At 44.8% G+C, this 23,733-nt stretch overlaps 2 protein-coding genes and 1 pseudogene across 2 annotated transcripts in view; 2 read left to right on the top strand and 1 right to left on the bottom strand.

Moving 5' to 3' along the window:
• Positions 1 to 12,683, bottom strand: part of gatm (glycine amidinotransferase (L-arginine:glycine amidinotransferase)) — a 37,879-nt gene extending 25,196 nt beyond the window's left edge. Inside the window, exons 1-2 of the mRNA XM_078241138.1 lie at positions 12,527 to 12,683; positions 8,461 to 8,697 (exon numbers count right to left, since the gene is read on the bottom strand). Of these exons, the coding sequence (XP_078097264.1) occupies positions 8,461 to 8,697; positions 12,527 to 12,595 (306 nt within the window). The 5' untranslated portion in view covers positions 12,596 to 12,683. The remainder of the gene's footprint in view (positions 1 to 8,460; positions 8,698 to 12,526) is intronic.
• Positions 11,112 to 11,317, top strand: LOC144511597 (U2 spliceosomal RNA; annotated as a pseudogene).
• An 8,469-nt stretch (positions 12,684 to 21,152) lies between the features above and the next one.
• Positions 21,153 to 23,733, top strand: part of LOC144511136 (long-chain fatty acid transport protein 2-like) — a 59,250-nt gene continuing 56,669 nt past the window's right edge. The window contains exon 1 of the mRNA XM_078241137.1: positions 21,153 to 21,180. Within this exon, the coding sequence (XP_078097263.1) occupies positions 21,168 to 21,180 (13 nt within the window). The 5' untranslated portion in view covers positions 21,153 to 21,167. The remainder of the gene's footprint in view (positions 21,181 to 23,733) is intronic.

Genomic DNA, 23,733 nt, shown 5'->3' with positions numbered 1-23,733 from the left:
CAACAGGATTAAGGAAAATCCCAAGACTTTTTATACATATATAAAGAGCAAGAGGGTAGCCAGGGAGAGGGTTGTGACTAGTGGTGTTCTTCAGGGATCGGTGTTGGGACCTTTGCTGTTTGTAATATATATAAGTGATTTGGAGGAAAGTCATGGAGGTTTACAGCATGGAAACAGGCCCTTCGGCCCAACTTGTCCATGCCGCCCTTTTTTTAAAAAAACCCGTAAACTAATCCCAATTGCCTGCATTTGGCTCATATCCCTCAATACCCATCGTATTGGTGGAAAGGGATCTGGGTGGTTGTACTGCTGGTTTGCGGTGGACAGAAAGGATCGAGCATGTGGACATAAAGAAAGAGGATGTGTTGGAACTATTGAATGGCATCAAGGTTGGTAAGTCGCCGGGACCGGATGGGATGTACCCCAGGTTACTGTGGGAGGCGAGGGAGGAGATTGCGGAGCCTTTGGCGATGATCTTTGCATCGTCGATGGAGACGGGAGAGGTTCCGGAGGATTGGAGGACTGCAGATGTGGTCCCTATATTCAAGAAAGGGAACAGGGACAGCCCGGGAAATTACCGACCGGTGAGTCTAACCTCAGTGGTTGGTAAGTTGATGGAGAGGATCCTGAGAGACAGGATTTATGATCATCTAGAGAAGTTTAGTATGATCAAAAGTAGTCAGCACGGCTTTGTCAAGGGCAGGTCGTGCCTTACAAGCCTGGTTGAGTTCTTTGAAAATGTGACCAAACACATTGACGAAGGAAGAGCGGTGGATGTGGTCTATATGGACTTCAGCAAGGCGTTCGATAAGGTCCCCCATGCAAGACTTCTTGAGAAAGTGAGAGGGCATGGGATCCAAGGGGCTGTTGCCTTGTGGATCCAGAACTGGCTTGCCTGCAGAAGGCAGAGAGTGGCTGTGGAGGGGTCTTTCTCTGCATGGAGGTCAGTGACCAGTGGAGTGCCCCAGGGATCTGTTCTGGGACCCTTGCTGTTTGTCATTTTCATAAATGACCTGGATGAGGAAGTGGAGGGATGGGTTGGTAAGTTTGCTGACGACACCAAGGTAGGTGGTGTTGTGGATAGTTTGGAGGGATGTCAGAAGTTGCAGCGAGACATAGATAGAATGCAAGACTGGGCGGAGAAGTGGCAGATGGACTTCAACCCGGATAAGTGTGTGGTGATCCATTTTGGCAGATCCAATGGGATGAAGCAGCAGTATAATATGAAGGGTACCATTCTTAGCAGTGTAGAGGATCAGAAGGACCTTGGGGTCCGGGTCCATAGGACTCTTAAATCGGCCTCGCAAGTGGAGGATGCGGTCAAGAAGGCGTACGGCGTACTGGCCTTCATTAATCGAGGGATTGAGTTTAGGAGTCGGGAGATAATGCTGCAGCTTTATAGGACCCTGGTTAGACCCCACTTGGAGTACTGCGCGCAGTTCTGGTCACCTCATTACAGGAAAGATGTTGAAGCCATTGAAAGGGTGCAGAGGAGATTTACAAGGATGTTGCCTGGATTGGGGGGCATGCCTTATGAGGATAGGTTGAGGGAGCTTGGTCTCTTCTCCCTGGAGAGACGAAGGATGAGAGGTGACCTGATAGAGGTTTACAAGATGTTGAGAGGTCTGGATAGGGTAGACTCCCAGAGGCTATTTCCAAGGGCTGAAATGGTTGCTACGAGAGGACACAGGTTTAAGGTGCTGGGGGGTAGGTACAGAGGAGATGTCAGGGGTAAGTTTTTCACTCAGAGGGTGGTGGGTGAGTGGAATCGGCTGACGTCGGTGGTGGTGGAGGCAAACTCGTTGGGGTCTTTTAAGAGACTTCTGGATGAGTACATGGGATTTAATGGGATTGAGGGCTATAGATAGGCCTAGAGGTGGGGATGTGATCGGCGCAACTTGTGGGCCGAAGGGCCTGTTTGTGCTGTGGCTTTCTATGTATCCATGTAACTATCTCAATGCTTTTTAAAAGACAAAATTGTACCCGCCTCTACTACTATCTCTGGCAGCTTGTTCCAGACACTCACCACCCTCTGTGTGAAAAAATTGCTTCTCTGGACACTTTTGTATCTCTCCCCTCTCACCTTAAATCTATGCCCTCTAGTTTTAGACTCCCCTACCTTTGGGAAAAGATATTGACTATCTAGCTGATCTGTGCCCCTCATTATTTTATAGACCTCTATAAGATCACCCCTCAGCCTCCTATGCTCCAGAGAAGAAAGTCCCAGTCTATCCAGCCTCTCCTTATAACTCAATCCATCAAGTCCCGGTAGCATCCTAGTAAATCTTTTCTGCACTCTTTCTAGTTTAATAATATCCTTTCTATAATAGGGTGACCAGAATTGCACACAGTATTCCAAGTGTGGCCTTACCAATGTCTTGTACAACTTCAACAAGACATTCCAACTCCTGTATTCAATGTTCTGACCGATGAAACCAAGCATGCCGAATGCCTTCTTCATCACTCTGTCCACCTGTAACTCCACTTTCAAGGGGCTATGAACATGTACCCCTAGATCTCTTTGTACTGTAACTCTCCCCAACGTCCTACCATTAACTGAGTAAGTCCTGCCCTGGTTCAATCTACCAAAATGCATCACCTCGCATTTGTCTAAATTAAACTCCATCTGCCATTCGTCAGCCCACTGGCCCAATTGATCAAGATCCCGTTGCAATTGGAGATAACTTTCTTCACTGTCCACTATGCCACCACTCTTGGTGTCACCTGCAAACTTACTAACCATGCCTCCTATATTCTCATCCAAATCATTAATATAAATGACAAATAACAGTGGACCCAGCACTGATCCCTGAGGCACACCGCTGGTCCCAGGCCTCCAGTTTGAAAAACAACTCTCTACAACCACCCTCTGGCTTCTGTCGTGAAGCCAATTTTGTATCCATTTAGATACCTCACCCTGAATCCTGTGAGATTTAACCTTATGCAACAACCTACCATGCGGTACCTTGTCAGAGGCCTTGCTAAAGTCCATGTAGACAACATCAACTGCAGTGTGACTGGTTTGATTAGTAAGTTTGTGGATGACACAAAGGTTGGTGGAATTGGGGATAGCGATGAGGACTGTCAGAGGATACAGCAGGACATTGATCGGTTGGAGACTTGGGCGGAGAGATGGCAGATGGAGTTTAATCCAGACAAATGTGAGGTAATGCATTTTGGAAGGTCTAATACAGATGGGAAATATACAGTAAATGGCAGAACCCTTAAGAGTATTGATAGGCAAAGGGATCTGGGTGTACAGGTACACAGGTCACTGAAAGTGGCAATGCAGGTGGAGAAGGTAGTCAAGAAAGCATACATCATGCTTGCCTTCATCGGTCGGGGCATTGAGTTTAAAAATTGGCAAGTTATGTTACAGCTTTATAGAACCTTAGTTATGCCGCGCTTGGAATAAAGTGTTCAATTCTGGTCACCACACTACCAGAAGGATGTGGAGGCTTTGGAGAGGGTACAGAAAAGATTTACCAGGATGTTGCCTGGTATGGGAGGGTATTAACTATGACGAGATGTCGGAGAAACTTGGTTTGTTCTCACTGGAACGACGGATGTTGAGGGGCGACTTGATAGAGGTCTACAAGATAATGAGGGGCATGGACAGAGTGGATAGTCAGAAGCTTTTTCCCAAGGTGGAAGAGTCAATTACCAGGGGGCATAGGTTTAAGGTGCGAGGGGCAAGGTTTAAAGGAGATATATGGGGCAGGTTTTTTACACAGAGGGTGGTGGGTGCCTGGAACACGCTGCCAGGGGAGGAAGTGGAAGCAGCTACTAGTGACTTTTAAGGGGTGTCTTGACAAATAAATGAATAGGATGGGAATAGAGTGATATGGTCCCCGGTAGGGGTAGGGGGTTTTAGTTCACACAGGCAACATAGTCGGTGCAGGCTTGGAATGCGGAAGGCCTGTTCCTGTGCTGTAATTTTCTTTGTTCTAGTCCTGGGCCCGCTAATAGCATTTAAATGCTACCCCCGCCTCCCCGCCGATTTCCGGCACTGGGAGACACTAGTGGGGTGCGAATCCTGTGCATCGACCCCCCCCCCCCCGCTATTTATCCACCTCCACTTTAAATATAGAACCATAGAAAATTACAGCACAGAAACAGGCCTTTTGGCCCTTCTTGGCTGTGTCGAACCATTTTTCTGCCTAGTCCCACTGACCTGCACCTGGACCATATCCCTCCGTACCCCTCTCATCCATGTACCTATCCAAGTTTTTCTTAAATGTTAAAGGTGAGCCCGCATTCACCACTTCATCTGGCAGCTCATTCCACACTCCCACCTCTCTGTGTGAAGAAGCCCCCCCTAATATTCCCTTTAAACTTTTCCCCCTTCACCCTTAACCCATGTCCTCTAGTTTTTTTTCTCCCCTAGCCTCAGTGGAAAAAGCCTGCTTGCATTCACTCTATCTATACCCATCAAAATCTTATACACCTCTATCAAATCTCCCCTCATTCTTCTACGCTCCAGGGAATAAAGTCCTAACCTATTCAATCTTTCTCTGTTACTCAGTTTCTCAGGTCCCGGCAACATCCTTGTAAACCTTCTCTGCACGCTTTCAACCTTATTAATATCCTTCCTGTAATTACGTGACCAAAACTGCACACAATACTCTAAATTCGGCCTCACCAATGTCTTATACAACCTCACCATAACATTCCAACTCTTATACTCAATACTTTGATTTATAAAGGCCAATGTACCAAAAGCACACTTTACAACCTTATCTACCTGTGACGCCACTTTTAGGGAATTATGTATCTGTATTCCCAGATCCCTCTGTTCTACTGCACTCTTCAGTGTCCTACCATTTACCCTGTACGTTCTACTTTGGTTTGTCCTTCCAAAGTGCAATACCTCACACTTGTCTGCATTAAACTCCATCTGCCATTTTTCAGCCCATTTTTCTAGCAGGTCCAAATCCCTCTGCAAGCTTTGAAAACCTTCCTCATTGTCCACTACACCTCCAATCTTTGTATCATCAGCAAATTTGCTGATCCAATTTACCACATTATCATCCAGATCATTGATATAGATGACAAACAGTGGACCCAGCACTGATCCCTGTGACACACCACTAGTCACAGGCCTCCACTCAGAGAAGCAATCCTCCACTCACCTGAAGAAGGGGCTTAGAGCTCCGAAAGCTTGTGTGGCTTTTGCTACCAAATAAACCTGTTGGACTTTAACCTGGTGTTGTTAAACTTCTTACTGTGTTCTTCCATTGAGCCAATGTCTAATCCAATTTACTACCTCTCCATGTATACCTAGCGACTGAACCTAACCTCCCATGCGGGACCTTGTCAAAGGCCTTACTGAAGTCCATGTAGACAACATCCACTGCCTTCCCTTCATCCACTTTCCTGGTAACCTCCTCGAAAATCTCTAATAGATTGGTTAAACATGACCTACCACGCACAAAGCCATGTTGACTCTCCCTAAAAGTCCCTGTCTATCCAAATATTTGTAGATCCTATCTCTTAGTACTCCTTTCAATAATTTACCTACTACTGACGTCAAACTTACCGGCCTATAATTTCCCGCATTACTTTTTGAGCCTTTTTTAAACAACGGAACAACAGGAGCTATCCTCCAATCATCCGGCACCTCACCCGTGGATACCGACATTTTAAATATTGCCAGGGCCCCTGCAATTTCAACACTAGTCTCCTTCAAGGTCCGAGGGAATACCCTGTCCGGTCTTGGGGATTTATCTACTCTGATTTGCCTCAAGACAGCAAGCACCTCCTCCCCTTTAATCTGTACAGGCTCCATGACCTCCCTACTTGTTTGCCTTATTTCCATAGACTCCATGCCAGTTTCCTTAGTAAATACGGATGTTTCTAATGATCCAGCCTCCACCACCCTTCGGGGCAGAGAATTCCAGAGATTCACCAGCCTCTGCAGGAAGACACCAGCAGATTTAAATTGTTGTTCCCTTTGTCTTTGTTCTGATTTTAATTTTATTCATTCTCTCTCTCTCTCTAAAAAAGGACATTTTTAATAGATCTTTTGTTTGGTGACACTGAGGAAGCCACTATCTCCAATTGAAACAGGATCAAGTGTATGGTCGGCAGCCCATGGTCGGCCGCGCTTGGTCGGGGTCATTAGGTTACGCTGAGGCTTCATATGTTTCATATGAAGCCATTTTTAAAAGCGGCATCTCGGCCTTTTGGCTGGGATGCAAATGAGCTCAAGTCTTGGAGGAGGAACCTCCCCCTTCTCCAATCAGCTTGACTCATGTAGATCAGGCCCAGGACAGGGTGGTTTGGTCGCTCGCCCTGTCTTGTCAGCCTGGATCGGAAATGTCTCAACTTGTTGAGACTCTGAATTGGATTTGATTTGATTGAATTGGAAAAGTATAAAAACAAATACAAAAGATTAAAAGCATTCGAGTTGGTTCGAAGAATTCAGTAAATTATCTCTCACTGTCTGTGTGGAGTTTGCACATTCTCCTCGTGTCTGCGTGGGTTTCCTCCGGGTGCTCCGGTTTCCTCCCACAGTCCAAAGATGTGCGGGTTAGGTTGATTGGCCAGGTTAAAAAATTGCCCCTTAGAGTCCTGGGATGTGTAGGTTAGAGGGATTAGCGGGTAAAAATGTGTGGGGGTGGGGCCTGGGTGGGATTGTGGTCGGTGCAGACTCGATGGGCCGAATGGCCTCCTTCTGCACTGTAGGGTTTCTATGTTTCTATGGTTTCTATGTTTTTATTCACAGGAAGCTTCAATTTACTTTTGCCTATTTGTAAAAGATTAAATTTAAGTAAAAGTTTAATTTAGCTTAACTTAGAAAGGCAAAAACTTTGAGGTGTTTGCCCAGCCCAGAGTCACATGGCAAGAAATTAGGAACACCCTCCTTCAAGCGTACTTACTTCATTCACTCAACAATTAAACCAAATATTCAACAATTAAACTAAACTCTGTCCTGGGGGTGGAGCCTTTCAAAGCCGCCCCCCACCCTCCTCCCCAGAAAGCAGACTCCAGTTTACATTATTGAGGCAGAAACACACGCAGACGCAGGGAGAATGTCTGTGTAATGGGACAGGTGTGTTCTCAACCAAGTTTTCCTCCTCCTCAAGCATTTTGCGGTGATTTTGTTTTGCTCTTGTGAAATATTGAGGCAGAAACCCACGCAGACACGGGGAGAATGTGCAGACTCCGCACAATCACCCAAGCCAGGAATTGAACCAGGGTCCCTGGCGCTGTGAGGCAGCTGTGCTAACCACTGTGCCACTGTACTGGAACAAAACATCAGATTGCTACTGTGGAACACAACAAGAATAGTTTGTAGTGAACAACATTAACAAATTATAGATCAACTAATAACTGGGTAGAAAAAAGTGTAAAGGAGTGAACACTTGACATGGTGGCACAATGGTTAGCACAGCTGCCTCACAGCGCCAGGGACCTGGGTTCAATTCCCGGCTTGGGTCACTGTCTGTGCGGAGTTTGCACGTTCTGCGCGGGTTTCCTCCCACAGTCCGAAAGATGTGCTGGTTAGGTGCATTGGCCCTGCTAAATTCTCCCTCAGTGTACCCGAACAGGCGCTGGAGTGTGGCGACTAGGGGATTTTCACAGTAACTTCATTGCAGTGTTAATGTAAGCCTACTTGTGACACAAATAAATAAACTTATAAAATTAAGCTTTAGAATTGTAAACAGGTAGAGTCATAGAGTCATAGAGGTTTACAGCATGGAAACAGGCCCTTTGGCCCAACTTGTCCATGCCGCCCTTTTATTTAAAAACCCCTGAGCTAATCCCAATTGCCCGCATTTGGCCTATATCTCTCTATACCCATTGTACCCATGTAACTATCTAAATGCTTTTTAAAAGATAAAATTGTACCCGCCTCTACTACTACCTCTGGCAGCTTGTTCCAGACACTCACCACTCTTTGTGTGAAAAAATTGCCCCTCTGGACACTTTTGTATCTCTCCCCTCTCACCTTAAACTTATGCCCTCTAGTTTTAGACTCCCCCACCTTTGGGAAAAGATATTGACTATCTACCTTGTCTATGCCCCTCATTATTTTATAGACCTCTATAAGGTCACCCCTCAGCCTCCTGCGCTCCAGAGAAAAAAGTCCCAGTCTATCCAGCCTCTCATAACTCAACCCATCAAGTCCCGGTAGCATCCTAGTAAATCTTTTCTGCACTCTTTCTAGTTTAATAATATCCTTTCTATAATAGGGTGACCAGAATTGCACACAGTGCAGCCTTACCAATGTCTTGTACAACTTTAACAAGACGTCCCAACTCCTGTATTCAATGTTCTGACCGATGAAACCAAGGTGTAGACTCATTTTGTATATGTTCTGAATGCAATCAGCAAGTAACAAAATTAAACTTCAGTGTAATCTAATGGAATGCCTGCATGTGGGTATGGTGAGAATTTTAGTAAAGTAATGTGTTATAATTGTACATTCCACAGCTTTAGGGTTCGGAATTGTACCTTTACTTCCACTGTGAAAGGGGGTACACATGCATTCTCTGGCCTCCCAACAATCACTTCTTCCAGAGTGTCCCACTCATTGTAGGAACAGACGGGACATTCTTCAGTAAGTGAATCAGTAGCTTTGTCCTTGTGGTTATTATCTGCAACAGAGGCTTGCTCGATGGCTGTAGCAGCAGCAGCAGTCTGAGTGCTTTGGAACGCTTTGTGCATCCAGCCTGCAAAAGCTCGACCAATCTGAAAGAAATAAGACAAAGCCATCAGAAAACGCCCAATCAAATGCCCAGGAAACACCCATCCAACTCAATAGCCTGATCCTATCTTTCCCCCATTTCCTTTCATCCCCTTCGCCACAAGTGCTATATCTAACTGCCTCTTGAAAACATTCAATATTTTGGCCTCAACTGCTTTCTGTGGTAGCGAATTACACAGGCTGACCACTCTCTGTGTGGAAATGTTTCTCCTCATCTCTGGCCTAAATGGTCTACCCTGTATCCTCAGACCCCTGGTTCTGGATACCCTTATCATCAAGAACATCCTTCCTGCATCTACCCTGCCTATCCTGTTAGAAACCTATAAAATTCTATGCAATCCTCACCCCCATTCTTCCAAACTCCAATGAATATAATCTTAACCAATTGAATCTCTCCTCATACATCAGTCAGTCCCAGGAATCAGCCTGGTAAACCTTCGCTTCACTCCCTCTATAACAAGGACACCCTTCCTCAGATAAGGACACCAAAACTGCTCATAACATTCCAGCTATGGTTTCACCAAGGCCCTGTATAATTACAGCTAGGCATCCCTGCTCCTGGACTCGAATCCTCTCGCTATGAAGGCCAACATGCCATTTGCCTTTTTTACCACATGCTGCACCTGCATGCTTACCTTCAGTGACTGGTGCACAAGGACACCCAGGTCCCGCTGCACACTCCCCTCTCCCAATTTACAGCCATTCAGATAATAACCTGTCTTCCTGTTTTTGTTTAAAGTGGATAACCTCAGATTAATCCTCGAATAAGACAGAATTTGAAGAACCTCAGCAACAGAGAACAATGTGTCATGTTGCTGGGTATTTTTCCAGCACCACAATGTAAATTCAGGAATAAATACAACCACAAAAAGTTTATTTGATACAATGGATGTTGCAGTTTCAACATAAGCAGGTGTGACTAGGTATTGCATCTGTTCATAGTGTAAAAGCAGAACAGCGTTCCACACACTCAGGTGGTATGTGATCAGGTATCTGTACAAATGGTACAGTACTACAGCATGGCAATGCTCTGTACTTATACTGTCTGGATAACAAGATAAAAAAGAATGAATGGCAATTTAGAGCTTTGTAACCTGGTAACTATCAGTGATCACTGAAACTTTTATGGTCATTCATATTTCAGTGAGTGTTGCAGAAACATATCTTCTTTCAATTCTTTTTCTGGCCCAGCTGTTAAAGGGCAGTAGCTGGACCAGACATTTCTATTTCGAGTCCTCAAGGGATAACACTTGTAACAGGAATGTCAGGGTAAGCAAAATACTGAGCAGTACTGTATCCAATGGCAATTACTCAAAAAGGAACTGGTCTCAGCTCCTGCACAATAAATTATTTTTCTAAAAAAAAATAAATCCAACCAACACCAACTGTGCGGAACTTTTCAATTCTTTACAATATCTCATTTAACAAGAGCAAAATCAACTTTTATTATTGTCCAGGCATTTAGATTTTAGAATACAATCGCTACCTAAACTGTAGCTGTAGTTGATGCAAGGGTATTTCTGGAATTCTCCATGTGGTAACTTTCCAATCTCAGTCAAGCACAGTTAGACAAAGGCACATTTATACTGGGAGGGGGAAAGGGAGGGAGGCAGGACTGGAGCTGCAATAAGGTGGACACAGGAATGACATCCACTCATCCGCCCTCCCCCCACCAGGTAACTTTTAAGTATATATAATCCGTGGGCTTATGGTCCATCCCTAGGTACCCTGAATGTATAAACTTGTATAATGTATAATCACGGGCATCCAGCCTTGGATCTTCGGGTAAGCGTTCTCCAAAGCGGCCTTCACGACACACGACAGCGCAGAGTCGCTGAGCAGAAACTGATAGCCAAGTTCTGCACACATGAGGACGGCCTAAACTGGGATGTTGGATTTATGTCACATTATCAGTAACCCCCACAGCTTTCCCCCTGATCTTGCAGAATCTCACTAGCTGTTCTGTCTGGAGACAATACACATCTCTTTAACCTGTGTTGAATGCTCCCTCCACCCACATTGTCTGTACCTTTAAGACCTGGTTGGCTGTAGGGATTTGCATTCTAATTAGTATTCTGTAACTTGATTTTGTGTCTCTGTGCACTGTTTGAGAGCACATTTCCACTCCATCTGATGAAGGAGCAGCGCTCCGAAAGCTTATGGTATTTGCTACCAAATAAACCTGTTGGACTTTAACCTGGTGTTGTGAGACTTCTTACTGTGTATAAACTTCTCCATTAAGGCACTTGTCTCTATAAATTGCTCCCACTTGGCAGAGCACCTGCATTCATGTTACATTAAACTCAGGAAGACAGACAGCCGAAGATAGAAGGTAATGGCTGGGCAGTCTCTCACAGAGTATAGTAGTGGAGAGGAATATAAGCTGTTGCCCTTGGAAATCGCTTCTCGGCCTTTTGGCTAAGATCAAGTGTAGTATGGTCGGCAGCCCATGGTCGGCCGCACTTGGTCGGGGTCATTAGGTTACATTGAAGCTTCATATGTTTCATATGAAGCAATTTTTAAAAGCGGCATCTCGGCCTTTTGGCTAAGATGCAAATGAGCCCAAGTCTTGGAGGAGGAACCTCCCCCTTCTCCAATCAGCTTGGCTCATGTAGATCGGGCCCAGGACAGGGTGGTTTGGTCGCTCGCCCTGTCTTGTCAGCCTGGATCGGAAATGTCTCAACTTGTTGAGACTCTGAATTGGATTTGATTTGATTGAATTGGAAAAGTATTAAAAAAAAGAACACACACTGTTAAAGTGATGCAGCTTGCTGGAGCTCTCTGGCAAAGTGTGGCTCTGCCTCCATCTCCTTGTCAGACAGCTGCAGGAGATGCTGTTAATGAGGAATCATTGCTCTGTAAAAGTCAGTTTATTAATGGAAGATGTAGTGACAATGTTTGAGACAAGAAAACACATTGCTGCAAATTGGCTATTCTCATTGGTTGATTCATTATGACAATTCATTTTAAACACAGTACAGCTTTTGTTAAAGAATTTGTAGAAAGTTGTTAAAAACATTAATTCCAAAGCTCAGTCACATGCTCAGCAAATGTCCAAACACAGTTTCTGCAATTCTTTAATTCACAGATAAAAGTTCAGCGTCATGATCCTTCCACCAGATTTCAACTCCGGTTCAGTGAATTACCTGGGAATGAGTAGCGGGGTTGGGAGATTGCTCTTACAGTCTGTGCTTTGACTTCTGGAGCTTTAGGCTGGAGTTAAAATCCTCTGGCTGAGCGAAATTTCAGCTGCGAGGACACAGCATGAATGTGAAGTGTTTGTGCAGAATGTGGGCATTGCTGCGACCCAGAATGGAGCAGCAATCTGACAGAAATGTGTTCGGAAACACCTGTCTGCAATTCCCCCACAAAACACACAACTGCTCTCAGCATTTCATTGTTTACTCTGCGCCAATGATTAAAGTAAATATTAACATAAAAATCAACTCTCAATGCTCAATAATCAAACCTTTCGCCACAGGTTCCTTCAAACTCCAGTCACATAGAGAACAGACTTCTTGGAAAAGTTGGAAACATTGTATTTTTTAAGATATTCTCCCATTCTCGGTTTTTGGGATTTTTTAAACTAATTTTGCTTCTCTTGTTCCATTTTCATCCCAAATTTCTCATAAGAAATTGGGTTTATAAATCATTCCTTTGTGTTTCTCTCTGAAACTCGCTGAGGATTGTCTGTGTGAGTAACCCCTTTCCCTCTCCTAACTTTGGGCTTCAGTTGGGTAAGTGGGGAGTGGGGGTTGAGGCTGGATCAGGGACTTCCCCCGGGGCTTTGGGGAAAGAAGCGAGGATACTGACCATAGCTCCTAGGAAATGGGCAGATTCGGCTCCTCTGCTCCCTCCGCGGAGGCACCTCACTCGGATCATGGTGCTGAATCTCTCTGGCTCTGCCCTGCTGTGCCACTCCCGGACCCTCTCTCTGTGTCTCTGGCAGTCGCTCCTGTTCCAGGCGCCAAGTTCCAGGCAGTGGTGCCAGCTGCAGACTTTTAAAGGAGTCACTCCCAACCTCCCATTGGCCGCTATTGAGAGTCTGGCTGACGTTTCAGAGACAGGCTCAATATTGCCAAACTTAGAAATGATGCCGAGACCAGAGAGAGAATGGAGAGAGCCCTGATCCGGATTCACACCGAATTCACACCGAATCCGGACTCATACTGGATTCACACAGGAATGGGGTAGTTCCCTGTCTCATTTGATTTTGATTTGATTTATTGTTGTCACATGTATTAACAGACAGTGAAAAGTATTGTTTCTTGCGCGCTATACAGACAAAACATACCGTTCATAGAGAAGGAAAGGAGAGAGTGCAGAATGTAGTGTTACAGTCATAGTTAGGGTGTAGAGAAAGATCAACTTAATGCAAGGTAAGTCCATTCAGAAGTCTGAGGGCAGCAGAGAACTGTGGCACAGTGGTTAGCACTGCTGCCTCACAGCGCCATGGGTTCGATTCCTAGCTTGGGTGTGTGTGGAATTTGCACATTCTCCCCGTGTCTGCATGGGTTTCCTCCGGGTGTTCCGGTTTCCTCCCACAGTCCGAAAGACATGCTGGTTAGGTGCATTGGCCATGCTAAATTCTACCTCAGTGTACCCGAACAGGCGCCGGAGTGTGGCGACGAGGGGATTTTCGCGGTAACTTCATTGCAGTGTTAATGTAAGCCTACTTGTGACTAATAAATAAACTTTAAACTTTAAGGAAGAAGCTGTGGCAAATCTGTAAGAGATTGAATTAAAGCATTGTTAGAGATTGTGACAGAGTTAGAGTTTTAGGAGCAGAGAACGAGAGTAAAGATAGAATTCAAGGGAGGGTAGCTGGACACAGCTCACAAAGAGTCGCCTCACTCCAGCGCAAAGACCCCCTCCACTGGGGGAGGAAAGCTGCAGCGTGTTCTGAACCCCACACCAGGCAACAGCATGAGACCAAAGGGGTTACGCTACAGGGAAGCTCCAATCAATCTGAAACAATGGTGAGGCAGAGTACAGGAATGAGATAGAGAACCTGGTGAACTGGTGCGGCAACAATAATCTCTCCCTCAATGTCAACAAAAAAACCCCAACAAGGAGGAAACCAAAGCACCCGGAGGAAAAACCGATGCAGACACGGGCAGAATGTGCAAACCAGAATTGAACCCGGATCCCTGGTGCTGTGAGGCAACACTGTGCCACCGTGCTGCCCCTAAAGGCTGACACATTTTCTTTTTGATTGTTGTTAGGGCTCCTTCCTCAGCTGAACTGAGGCTCATGGAGAACAAAGTGTTCCATTTGTAGAATGGACAGACCACAATGAGGTATTAGAGGATATGAAACCATGATAGGTAAATGGAATGAAGGTATAGATCATTCACAATCAAACGACAATCATAAAATCATCACAGAATCCTTACAGTGCGGAAGGAGGCTATTCAGTCCATCGACTCTGCAAAAAATAATTGTACCCAGGCCCACCTCCCCCACCCCATCCCCGTAGTCCCATGCATTTACCCTGCTAATCCCCTAGTCAATGCATCTAGGGGACACTAAGGGACAATTTAGCACGGCCAATCCACCTAACCTGCACATCTTTGGAGTGTGGGAGGAAACCAGAACATCTGGAGGAAACCCATGCAGACATGAGGAGAACGTGCAAACTTCACACAGTCACCCAAGGCCAGAATTGAACCCAGGTATAATGACAAAGGTAAAAAAGGGATGAGGTCCTAAAAACAGAACATAGGGAGTTAGGAAGTAAATTGAAAAGTCAGATCTCAAAGGTAGTTATCTCAGGGTTACTTACTTGTGCCAGGTGCTAGTCAGAGTAAAAATAGCAGGATATATTGGATGTATATGTGATGGAAGAGATGGTGTGAGGGGGTGGGCTTTAGATTCTCAGGACATTGGGACCAGTTCTGGGGGAGGTGGGACTTGTACAAACTGGACAGGTTATACCTGGGCAGGACCGGGACTGATGTCCACTTTGATGGAGTGGTTGGGGAGGCTGTGATGATGCTATGCCTTTAATAATTGTATTTGAGTCACGTTCTTGTGCAGAATATGTTGTAGCAATTCTACGGACTTGGAGCCGTTCTGTTTACAACCGGTATCTGTATTGTTACTGCAGCAGCATAATTGCTTAATCTGAACAAACGCTGTTCTGCTGGGATTTTGCAGAGTGGAGCATGATTGAGATGATTGACAGATATGGTCATATAAGAACATAAGAACATAAGAAATAGGAGCAGGAGTAGGCCATCTAGCCCCTCGAGCCTGCCCCGCCATTCAATAAGATCATGGCTGATCTGAAGTGGATCATTTCCACTTACCTGCTTGATCCCCATAACCCCTAATTCCCTTACCGATCAGGAATCCATCTGTCCGTGATTTAAACATATTCAGCGAGGTAGCCTCCACCACTTCAGTGGGCAGAGAATTCCAGAGATTCACCACCCTCTGAGAGAAGAAGTTCCTCCTCAACTCTGTCCTAAACTGACCCCCCCTTTATTTTGAGGCTGTGCCCTCTAGTTCTAGCTTCCTTTCTATGTGGAAAGAATCTCTCCACCTCTACCCTATCCAGCCCCTTCATTATCTTATAGGTCTCTATAAGATCCCCCCTCAGCCTTCTAAATTCCAACGAGTACAAACCCAATCTGCTCAGTCTCTCCTCATAATCAACACCCCTCATCTCCGGTATCAACCTGGTGAACCTTCTCTGTACTCCCTCCAAGGCCAATATATCCTTCCGCAAATAAGGGGACCAATATTACACACAGTATTCCAGCTGCGGCCTCACCAATGTCCTGTACAGATGCAGCAAGACATCTCTGCTTTTATATTCTATCCCCATTGCGATATAGGCCAACATCCCATTTGCCTTCTTGATCACCTGTTGCACCTGCAGACTGGGTTTTTGCATCTCATGCACAAGGATCCCCAGGTCCCTTTGCACAGTAGCATGTTGTAATTTTTTTCCATTTAGATAATAATCCAATTTGCTATTATTTCCTCCAAAGTGAATAACCTCGCATTTGTCAATGTTATACTCCATCTGCCAGATCCTCGCCCACTCACTCAGCCTGTCCAAATCTCTCTGCAGACCTTCTACGCCCTCCACACGATTCACTTTTCCACTTATCTTTGTGTCGTCTGCAAACTTTGTTACCCTGCACTCAGTCCTCTCCTCCAGATCGTCTATATAAATGGTAAATAGTTGAGGCCCCAGTACCGATCCCTGCGGCACGCCACTAGTTACCATCTGCCAACCAGAAAAGCACCCATTTATTCCGACTCTCTGCTTCCTGTCGGATAGCCAATCCCCAATCCACGCTAACACCCTACCCCAACTCCGTGTGACCCAATCTTATTCAGCAACCTTTTGTGAGGCACCTTATCAAACGCCTTTTGGAAATCCAAAAACACCGCATCCACCGGTTCCCCTCCGTCAACCGCACTAGTCACATCTTCATAAAAATCCAACAAGTTCGTCAAGCACGACTTTTCCCTCATGAATCCATGCTGCGTCTGCTTAATCGAACCATTCTTATCCAGATGGCCTGCTATTTCTTCATTAATGATGGATTCCAGCATTTTCCCAACTACAGACGTTAAGCTAACCGGCCTTTTGTCTATTTCCTTTTTTAAACAGCGGTGTAACATTAGCCGTTTTCCAATCCTCCGGCACTACCCCAGAATCCAACAAATTTTGATAAATAACCACTAACGCATCCGCTATTACCTCTGACACTTCTTTCAGTACCCTGGGATGCATTCCATCTGGGCCCGGGGACTTGTCCACCTTCAGTCCCGTTAGTCTACCAAGCACTGCCTCCCTGGTAACATTAATTGTATTGAGTACCTCTCCTCCTACCAACCCTCTATCGTTAATATTCGGTAAACTATTTGTGTCTTCCACCATGAAGACCGACACAAAAAACGTATTTAAAGTTTCAGCCATTTCCTCATTTCCCACTATTAAATCTCCCCTCTCGTCCTCCAAGGGTCCAACATTCACTCTTGCCACTCTATTCCTTTTTATATATATGATGGGGTGAAGCTTGACTTATACAGAGTATTCAAGTTGAGATGCTGCTTTTGAGTAGAGAGACAGCAGAGTCTCTTTTTTCCCCCCTCTGAAGTCTGGAGACTGGGAGCTGCCAGGAATAGGGTTGTTTCTCTGACGTTTTGCTGTTTTGAGGATATATCCCTGCCTGAAAACTCCTCTCTGGATCTCTGTTCAGAAGTGTTAAAAAAACTCTAAACCTTTAGTTTCTGTGCTAACTGGTTCTACAAAAGGGACATGTCTGTGGATACTATTGAATTGAAATAATAGAGATCGCTATCTGTTAAGAATTATATTTTGTCATGTTTAAGTCTTTTAATTGGTAAAAGTTATGCTAATTTTTTGTTATTTTTTAATTTCAAAAATATACTTTATTCATAAAAATAAACTCTCAAATAAACCATTGCAAAACGACATATCCAAAAATTACAAACAGTGCAAAAAAACCCAGTCATTTTTCCAATACTATACGATGCTTATTTACACAACATTACATTAATTACATTTCAGTACTTGAAACTATATGCATACATCAGATTTCACTGTGCGCTGTTGTTTTTCAGATTAGCACACAGTTACACAGGCCGAGGGTGTTCTGCAGTTACCCGGCCCTCGGTCTGCCTCGGTTGAGATGCTTTACACGGTGGCCTTTCCCCATTGTGCCTTGGTGGCGGCTGCCCCAAGCTTGAGCGCGTCCCTCAGCACGGAGTCCAGGACCTTGGAATGTGCCAGTCTGCAACACTTGGTCGAGGACAATTCTTTCAACTGGAAGATCAGCAACTTTCGGGCGGACCAAAGCGTGTCCTTCACCGAGTTGATGACCCTCCAGCAGCGGTTGATATTTGTCTCGGTGTGCGTCCCCGGAAACAGCCCGTAGAGCACAGAGTCCTGCGTCACCGAGCTGCTCGGGACGAACCGCAACAAATACCACTGCATCTCACTCCAGACCTTCTTTGCAAAGGCACATTCCACAAGGAGGTGTGCGACCGTCTCATCACCCCCACAGCCGCTTCGAGGGCAGCGTGCGGTGAGGTTGAGACCTCGGGCGTGCATAAAGGATCTGACGGGGAGTGCCCTTCTCACCACCAGCCAAGCCAGGTCTTGGTGCTTGTTTGTGAGTTCTGGTGATGAGGCATTCTGCCAGATGACACTGACAGTCTGTTCGGGCAACCATCCGACAGGATCTGCCGTCTCCTTTTCCCTCAGGGCCTCAAGGACATTACGTGCTGACCACTGCTTGATCGACATGTGGTCAAAAGTGTGTTTCCGGAAAAATTTCTCCACGAAGGACAGGTGCTGCGGTACGGTCCAACTACTTGGAGCGTTCTGCGGCAGTGTGGCCAGACCCATCCTCCGCAACACTTGGGACAGGTAGAAACTCAAAACTAGTGGCACTTGCTGTTAGTGTACTGAGGATCTACACACAGCTTGATGCAGCCGCACACAAAGATGGCCATCAGGATGAGGGCGGCGTTGGGAGCGTTTATCCCCCCGTTCTCTAGAGATTTGTGCATCGCCTCCCTCCGGACACGATCCATCTTTGATCTCCAGATAAATTTGAAGATGTCCTGGGTCACTGCTGCTGCGCAGGATTTGGGGATAGGCAAGACCTGCACCACGTACAACAACACAGACAGTACCTCGCACCGGATGACCCCCAGGTTTTATTCTAACTGTGTTCTTAAATAAATTTTGTTTGATAACAGCTTCCCAGTAGCTCACCTGAATCATACCTGGAGTGAAACACCTTAGGCTCACCCTAATGCCAAAAGACAGTCAGGGGAATGGGCCAAAATCAAACAGGGCCGCAGTGAAAAGTAGTGAGAATGGGACAAGGAATATTAAAAAGGCAAGCCTCCTTTGTGCCTTAAAGCACGGAGCATTCACAATAAAGTGGATTAATTCATTGTGCAAATAGATGTAAATGGGTATGATATAGTCGGGATTACAGAGTCAGGGCTGCAGGGTGACCAAGGATGGGAACTGAACAGGGGTTTTCAGTATTTAGGAAGGACAGACAGAAAGGAAAAGGCTGGTTAAAGAGGAAATTAACGCAATAGTAAGGAAAGATGTTAGTGTGGCCTCATTCTGCTCCTATGTCTCATGGTCTTGTGGCCTTCTTAATTACCTGCTGAACCTGCAAACCAACGTTTTGAGATTCATGCACAAGGACGCCCAGATCCCTCTGCACAGCAGCATGCTGCAATTTTTTAACATTCTAGACCTCCCTCTCATGCTGGTTAACCTGGCTTTCCATCAGATGCTTCCACCAGGAACCAAAACCGCTCCCTGCTACCCGAGGGAACCGAGCGGCAGATTGTAAAATGAACTGTTTAATGATCCTAATTACTTACCGAACAGGTAAATGGCCCAAAGCTGGGATGGAGCTGGGGAACTGGCATGCCGGCTAGCGGGGCTTCCTTCAGCTCCCGGCATTCCCCCATCACCGGGACTGAACATCCAGAGCACGGAGTTCATTCATAATTGAAATTAGTAGAATTTTGGACACTAAAGGAATGAAGGGAGTTGGGGACAGGATGAGATGTAGATTAGTCACAATCTTATTGACTGGGAAAGCAGGCTTGAGGGGCTGAATGGCCTACACCTGCTCCTATTTCATATCCTCTGAGTTAGGATACACAAAACACCACGGGTGGGACTTTACGGCTTCGCTTGTCCCGAAGCAGTAAAATCCTGCAAAAAGTCAACGAACCTTCCCAGTGTCCGCCCCTCACCCACTCCGATTCCCGTGGGGGGACAAAACGGTAAAATTCCAGCCTACGGCTTTAATTAACGGTGTAACTTAATGCATTGCGGAAGTGGTACCTCCACACTGAGATGTTAGGTCACTGACTGGGGTCACATCACCTTTCTACCTCCTAGCTTGACTAATTGAAGTCAGGAGCACAGAAATGTGATTCTCCGCTCACAATCAAGATGTGGAGATGCCGGCGTTGGACTGGGGTGGGCACAGTAATAAGTCTCACAACACCAGGTTAAAGTCCAACAGGTTTACGTGGTAACACAAGCTTTTGGCGCGTTGCCCCTTCATCAGGTGAGTCAACCACTCCAATCAAATCTGCTTTTAACAAGTATCCATCAATGCCTTTCCAGACAAACCAAGGTGACTTCATGAACTGTTCCAATTCTCTGATGACTTTCTGTCAGTGAGTTGGCCCGGGCAGGAGGCAGTCGACAGATTTCAGTAGAGGCAGCATGTCACGTCCTTAATAAATTTATCCAAACACACACAGCAATTGCAATCACACATCTCTGTGCATGTTTGATGCAGGGGACATCTCCACCCTGGATAGCAGGTATGTGTCTGCACAGGCTATAAAGCTAGACATGCATTTATAAAACATCCCAAAGCATTGGATAATTAATGTAATTCTTTGTCACTGAATGAAATGGGCAGTAAATCAGATAAATAGTGACCACTTTATCTGCTTATTGAAGCTGGTTAAGGAAGAAACATTGGTGAGTTTATTGGGACAAACAGCCCTGTTGCCATGGGATTTTTTATGTCCACCTGAGAGATCAGTCATGACCTGAGTTAAAAGTTTGATTTGAAAAGCACATCAAGCAGGGTGGCACTTTCTCAGCTTGGATTTTGTGTTCAAAGGTCTGCAGCGAAACCTGAACCCACAGCCTGTGATCTGAATCTGACCAAGTCAGACACTGCCCATTTGTGAAGCTCATGTGACTGCACACATGTGACATACTGTATACATGTCCGTAACTGATGTGGTTCACAGTGTCTCCATACCACAGCTTCTGGTTCAATCCACGTAGCGAGTGTAGTAATTCATGGAGATATTCCCCTAACTTTGCCACGTTCCTCTGGAGTGGTTCCTCAACACATCTCGCCAACTGTCCCCCTCTACGGTCCTTTGTAGACCTTAACAAATTCCCAATCGCCAGGTTATTGCGAGTGCAGCAATCCACATGTGGAAAATCAGAGCCTCAGCATTTGATAAGAAGATGATGAAGAATTTCAGCTATCCTCTGGATAATAAATCATCAAACTGGCTCAGTCGACCTCTGCACATATTTAGCTATGAAAGTGAGTGGGGTCCAATGAGGGTCAGTACTGACTCGCCTGGAACTACAGTGGGACAGATGAGATCATGTTAATAAAATCACAGGATACGTGACAAACCCATGACCTTCAGCGACCTCTGAACTAATAATGGTTGCAACAGCTGCTCAGAGTCAGTGAAAGATCTGCTCACAAAATTCAAGCTGACAAATCACTGGATTTTTCCCGGATTCCGACCTCAACGCTGGACTGCTGTGGTTTTTAGAATTTATTACTATTTGTGTATTGACAGAAATTTAAACGGACCACAAAAAGTTCGAGACAATCTGTACAAGCTCAACTGTATGACCTATTGGATGCCAGAATAAATGTTGAGAAAAGGTGACGGTATTTATTTTCCCTGCTGTTTGCCAATGCCCATCGAGGTTCCCTTTGGAATGATTTGCTTGTTTCTGTTCAATCACAGAGAACTGGGAGAATGAACGACAACACAGAGAGAGACATAAATACAACACAGACACAGAGAGAGAGACATAAATACAACACAGACACAGAGAGAGACATAAATACAACACAGACAGAGAGAGAGAGAGACATAAATACAACACAGACAGAGAGAGAGAGAGACATAAATACAACACAGACACAGAGAGAGACATAAATACAACACAGGCAGAGAGAGAGAGAGACATAAATACAACACAGACACAGGGAGAGACATAAATACAACACAGACACAGAGAGAGACATAAATACAACACAGACAGAGAGAGAGAGACATAAATACAACACAGACACAGAGAGAGAGAGACATAAATACAACACAGACACAGAGAGAGACATAAATACAACACAGACAGAGAGAGAGACATAAATACCACACAGACACAGAGAGAGACATAAATACAACACAGACACAGAGAGAGACATAAATACAACACAGACACAGAGAGAGACATAAATACAACACAGACACGAGAGAGAGAGACATAAATACAACACAGACACAGAGAGAGAGAGACATAAATACAACACAGACACAGAGAGAGACATAAATACAACACAGACACAGAGAGAGAGACATAAATACAACACAGACACAGAGAGAGACATAAATACAACACAGACAGGAGAGAGAGAGACATAAATACAACACAGACAGAGAGAGAGAGACATAAATACAACACAGACACAGAGAGAGACATAAATACAACACAGACACAGAGAGAGAGACATAAATACAACACAGACACAGAGAGAGACATAAATACAACACAGACACAGAGAGAGACATAAATACAACACAGACAAGAGAGAGAGACATAAATACAACACAGACACAGAGAGAGAGAGACATAAATACAACACAGACACAGAGAGAGAGACATAAATACAACACAGACACAGAGAGAGAGAACATAAATACAACACAGACACAGAGAGAGACATAAATACAACACAGACAGAGAGAGAGACATAAATACAACACAGACACAGAGAGAGAGAGACATAAATACAACACAGACACAGAGAGAGAGACATAAATACAACACAGACACGAGAGAGAGAGACATAAATACAACACAGACACAGAGAGAGAGACATAAATACAACACAGACACAGAGAGAGAGACATAAATACAACACAGACAAGAGAGAGAGAGACATAAATACAACACAGACAGAGAGAGAGACATAAATACAACACAGACACAGAGAGAGAGAGACATAAATACAACACAGACACAGAGAGAGACATAAATACAACACAGACACAGAGAGAGACATAAATACAACACAGACAGAGAGAGAGACATAAATACAACACAGACACAGAGAGAGAGAGACATAAATACAACACAGACACAGAGAGAGAGAGACATAAATACAACACAGACACAGAGAGAGGAACATAAATACAACACAGACACAGAGAGAGAAGACATAAATACAACACAGACAGAGAGAGAGAGACATAAATACAACACAGACACAGAGAGAGAGAGGACATAAATACAACACAGACACAGAGAGAGAAACATAAATACAAACACAGACAGAGAGAGAGACATAAATACAACACAGACACAGAGAGAGATAAATACAACACAGACACAGAGAGAGACCATAAATACAACCACAGACAGAGAGAGAGACATAAATACCACACAGACACAGGAAGAGGAGAGAGACATAAATACAACACAGACACAGAGAGAGACATAAATACAACACAGACACAAGAGAGAGACATAAATACAACACAGACAGAGAGAGAGACATAAATACAACACAGACACAGAGAGAGACATAAATACAACACAGACACAGAGAGAGAGAGACATAAATACAACACAGACAAAGAGAGAGACATAAATACAACACAGACACAGAGAGAGAGAGACATAAATACAACACAGACACAGAGAGAGACATAAATACAACACAGACAGAGAGAGAGACATAAATACAACACAGACACAGAGAGAGACATAAATACAACACAGACAAGAGAGAGAGAGACATAAATACAACACAGACACAGAGAGAGAGACATAAATACAACACAGACACAGAGAGAGACATAAATACAACACAGACACAGAGAGAGACATAAATACAACACAGACACAGAGAGAGAGAGACATAAATACAACACAGACAGAGAGAGAGAGAGACATAAATACAACACAGACACAGAGAGAGAGAGACATAAATACAACACAGACAGAGAGAGAGAGAGACATAAATACAACACAGACACAGAGAGAGAGACATAAATACAACACAGACAGAGAGAGAGAGACATAAATACAACACAGACACAGAGAGAGAGAGACATAAATACAACACAGACACAGAGAGAGAGAGACATAAATACAACACAGACAGAGAGAGAGAGAGACATAAATACAACACAGACAGAGAGAGAGA

This window comes from Mustelus asterias, chromosome 24, assembly GCF_964213995.1.
Source record: "Mustelus asterias chromosome 24, sMusAst1.hap1.1, whole genome shotgun sequence".
NCBI classification, from domain to species: Eukaryota; Metazoa; Chordata; class Chondrichthyes; order Carcharhiniformes; family Triakidae; genus Mustelus; species Mustelus asterias.
This window is presented reverse-complemented; position numbering and strand designations above follow the sequence as displayed.